Genomic DNA, 3,182 nt, shown 5'->3' on the forward strand with positions numbered 1-3,182 from the left:
GCGGGCGAGCAGGCCAGGAGCACGCAGCAGGTACCGGGCTCCAGCTGGGGCGGCCACGGCTGCGCTCACATCCCCGCTGTCACAGCCAGCACGGCCAGCTGTGTCCTGGTGTGTCCTCCTCCAGGCAAGGAGGCTTTCCTGTTCAGGCCACGGCTTGTGCGTCATCGTGTCACTTATTAATCTGATGCATTACCCTACTACTGAACTTTTCCAGGACCTTTCCCAATGCTTTTTGCTGGAAACTTTTCTCTGCTGTGTCTCTGTCCTGAGGCAGAGCAGCCCATACAGCTGCTTTTGAACTGCATCACAACCTGTTATGTGTTTTCATAAGAACATCATGGCAAAGCGCTAGCGCAGTATCCAATTAATATATAAAATGGATTCAGCATTGGAAAATCCCCTTTCCCCCGCTCTCTTCACTTGATCCTACCTGCACTGTCTATTTGCTTTCCCACAGGCTTTTGAACAAGTGCGGCAAATGTACACGGAGCTGAAGGGAAGGATGGAGCAGAGCCCGGCTCTGGGCGAGCAGGGCAGCAGGGTGCAGGACATAAACCTGGAGGCACAGGCTCTGTTTGAGGAAACCTTGACCATGATGCTCAGGATGGAAAGTAAGGCTCTCTGTGAACTCAGTGAAGTAATCTCATGCGCTAGGGAAGGGCTTTTGCCTCCCAGTAGGATGAGGGAAAGGTTATGAGGAAGACAGCGCACTTAACAGCAGTGAGATGGTGCAGGTTTGGGCTGCATCTATTGGGGCTGGGCCAGTAAACTTAGTTTGGAGGGGACGCTGCGATGCTGATGTGTCCCTGTTTTCCTCCACACACTCACTTCCATTTTTAAGTCTTCAAAATCCATGGCTTTGTTCAGAGCAGTTGTGTTGGCGTGGTTTTTTTGAGGGGGAGGAGGAGGAACACAGATGTTGGTTTTTCTCCCCACCAGAGATGTGCAGGAGGGAGGCGAAGGCTCAGCCCAATCTTCTGGGGAAGGCAGTGGCCACGATGCCTTCCTCCTGTCTGACCGTCCTGTAACCCTTTCTCTCCTCAGCTTTGGAGACGGAAATTCAGGAAAGCAACAGGGCGTTGGTATCCAAGGGGGCCAGGCTGTCAGACCTGGAGGAGCACGTGGGGAGGATCCGGGACGCCATCAACAAGCGAGTCGCTTACTATGAGAGCTGCTCCTGAGCGAGCTCTGGCCCCCCTGCCCTCCTCTGTGGACACTGACGGATTGATTCCCCTTTTCTGGCTGGAGTTTTCATGTGCCTGATGTCGGTATTTTTAGCAAATTGAGTTTCCCTACCTCTGGAAAAAAGCTGCACCGAGCCAAAGGAGCCAACCCTGGAACAGGGAACACTGGCTTGGACTGGCTGAAGCTGCTCAGTGGTTGGAGAAAAAGGGAGGAGAGACTCAATCTTCCATTTCAAATAAAAACATCCCCAAAGCTGTTATTTCCAGAGAGAGGTTTATAAACCAAGAAATTATTTCATTTTCTTTGCAGTTCAAGCTCTTTTAGCTGAATTTCACTGTTCAAATTAAAACCCTCATGTGGGGCCTTTGAAAACTTTTTATCTAGGCTGCAGTTAAAACTTTCTCTGACTTCAGTATTTCCCTCCAAGAACTAGATCACAGAAATGGAGAATTTTATCTATTGTATCCATACAACATACCTGTATTTATCTAAGTAAGAGAAATGTGTTCTCGTACTCGAAGGTGAAGCCAAATGTCTTGTTTGACTTTCTGCCACAATCTGCTTATTTACCATCTCACGTTTTGCCAGAAGAATACCAGAGGGAGCAGGTCTGCAGATGCACGAGGATTGCGTTAGGAGAGACTTAATAGACCGTTTCCACTTGAAATTTCTATGAATAACCAACAGGCACTTTACAAAACAAAACTCAGCTTTATTGAGCAAGTATTTATTGTGCAATTACAGACTTGGAAGCAGAGGCTTTAGACCTTGCTGTGGTTGTTATCAGCCATAGAGAGGTTGCAGCAGGTTGTCTCTGCTTTGGTCACTGAAGGGAGAGCTGCGCAGCTGGAGGATGCTCGGTGCTGAAGCCTGGGACTAACCAAAACCCAAGGAGTGGGTAGGGTGCAGACTGTAAAAATAACTGAGCTGCCACTGAGTAAAACTCTGCATGGCTTTGGTTTATAGGATTTACGTTGTGCAGTGCACTTATTCTGCATCAGACAACTAAACAGTATACAGAAAACAAAAGCTTACAGCATTGAGCGATGTTGTATGGGTAATATACACTGAATACTCTAGCAGTAGCCTCAGCCTTTCCCTGCCTTCTCCCGATCTAACCATCCCGCGCACCCCGAGGTCACTGCACTGATGGGTTCCAGGGTCTAAGGTGCCGCCCGTCGGTCGCTGCTCTCTGCTCCCGGTGGGACGCAGCCTCCTTTCTCGCGCACACTGCCCACGGCTGGCTTTGAAGTGCAGAAAAGAGTAAAACAGCCCTTCTGGTTCTGCAAGAGAGAGGGTTTCAGTCGACGGCTGAACTTTGTTCCCCTCAACTGCTGCCTTCAAAACGCGCTCTGGTAATGAGCAGTAGCGTAGGGGGTAGGAACAGCTCAGATCCCTTTGTGTGCCTCGGTTATCCGGGGTTATTGCATGACTGATCGCTGGAATGGACCTTTAGGAGCCTATAGTTGATCTTACATGCGTTTGTCTCTTCTGTTAATCCTTTGAATATTACAGTTCTGTTCATATAATCTCGTCAGGAGAGAGTGACAGACAGTGGTAGGAGGTAGCTTGCTTTGTGCAGCTTTTGTGGAGAGCTATGCTAGCGTACGCTCACCTCAGAGGAACATCCTTTATTGCTGGATTTAACAGCAATACTTCCGACTGCTCGTGTATAATGTGGTGCAAATGATAACAGTGCTTGGCTGCCTTTCACACAGCCCTTGGGCAACCCTGTTGTAATTGTAAAAGTTGGATTCAAAGTCACTGGACTGGCATTAATGGAAGCTAAAAGATTATTTCTTCCTTGAAAGGTGGGTTTAGCACAGGCTTTTTGTGTTGCAAAAAACCTGTGAGTCAATTCATTTCATGTGCAATCACTTTGCTATTTGTGCCTTTCCCTTTTTCATGCCATAATGGGATTAATTAAAAGGAGCTGGTGATTGGATTGCAGAGCACTTACCGCTGGCGATGTGGGGAGCCCGGTGGCTGCCTCCTCA

General features: G+C 48.6%; 1 protein-coding gene across 1 annotated transcript in view; it reads left to right on the forward strand.

Annotated features, from left to right (window-relative positions):
- Nucleotides 1-1,181, forward strand: part of LOC104539728 (laminin subunit beta-3-like) — a gene marked incomplete at its 5' end in the record, with an annotated part of 8,181 nt that extends 7,000 nt beyond the window's left edge. Inside the window, 3 exon segments of the mRNA XM_010183330.1 lie at nucleotides 1-30; nucleotides 458-611; nucleotides 1,045-1,181. The exon segment at nucleotides 1-30 is cut by the window's left edge and continues 33 nt beyond it. Coding sequence (XP_010181632.1) covers nucleotides 1-30; nucleotides 458-611; nucleotides 1,045-1,181 — 321 coding nt within the window.
- Between the last annotated feature and the right edge of the window lie 2,001 nt (nucleotides 1,182-3,182).

This window comes from Mesitornis unicolor, unplaced genomic scaffold (assembly GCF_000695765.1).
Source record: "Mesitornis unicolor isolate BGI_N332 unplaced genomic scaffold, ASM69576v1 scaffold40160, whole genome shotgun sequence".
In the NCBI taxonomy this organism is placed as follows: Eukaryota; Metazoa; Chordata; class Aves; order Mesitornithiformes; family Mesitornithidae; genus Mesitornis; species Mesitornis unicolor.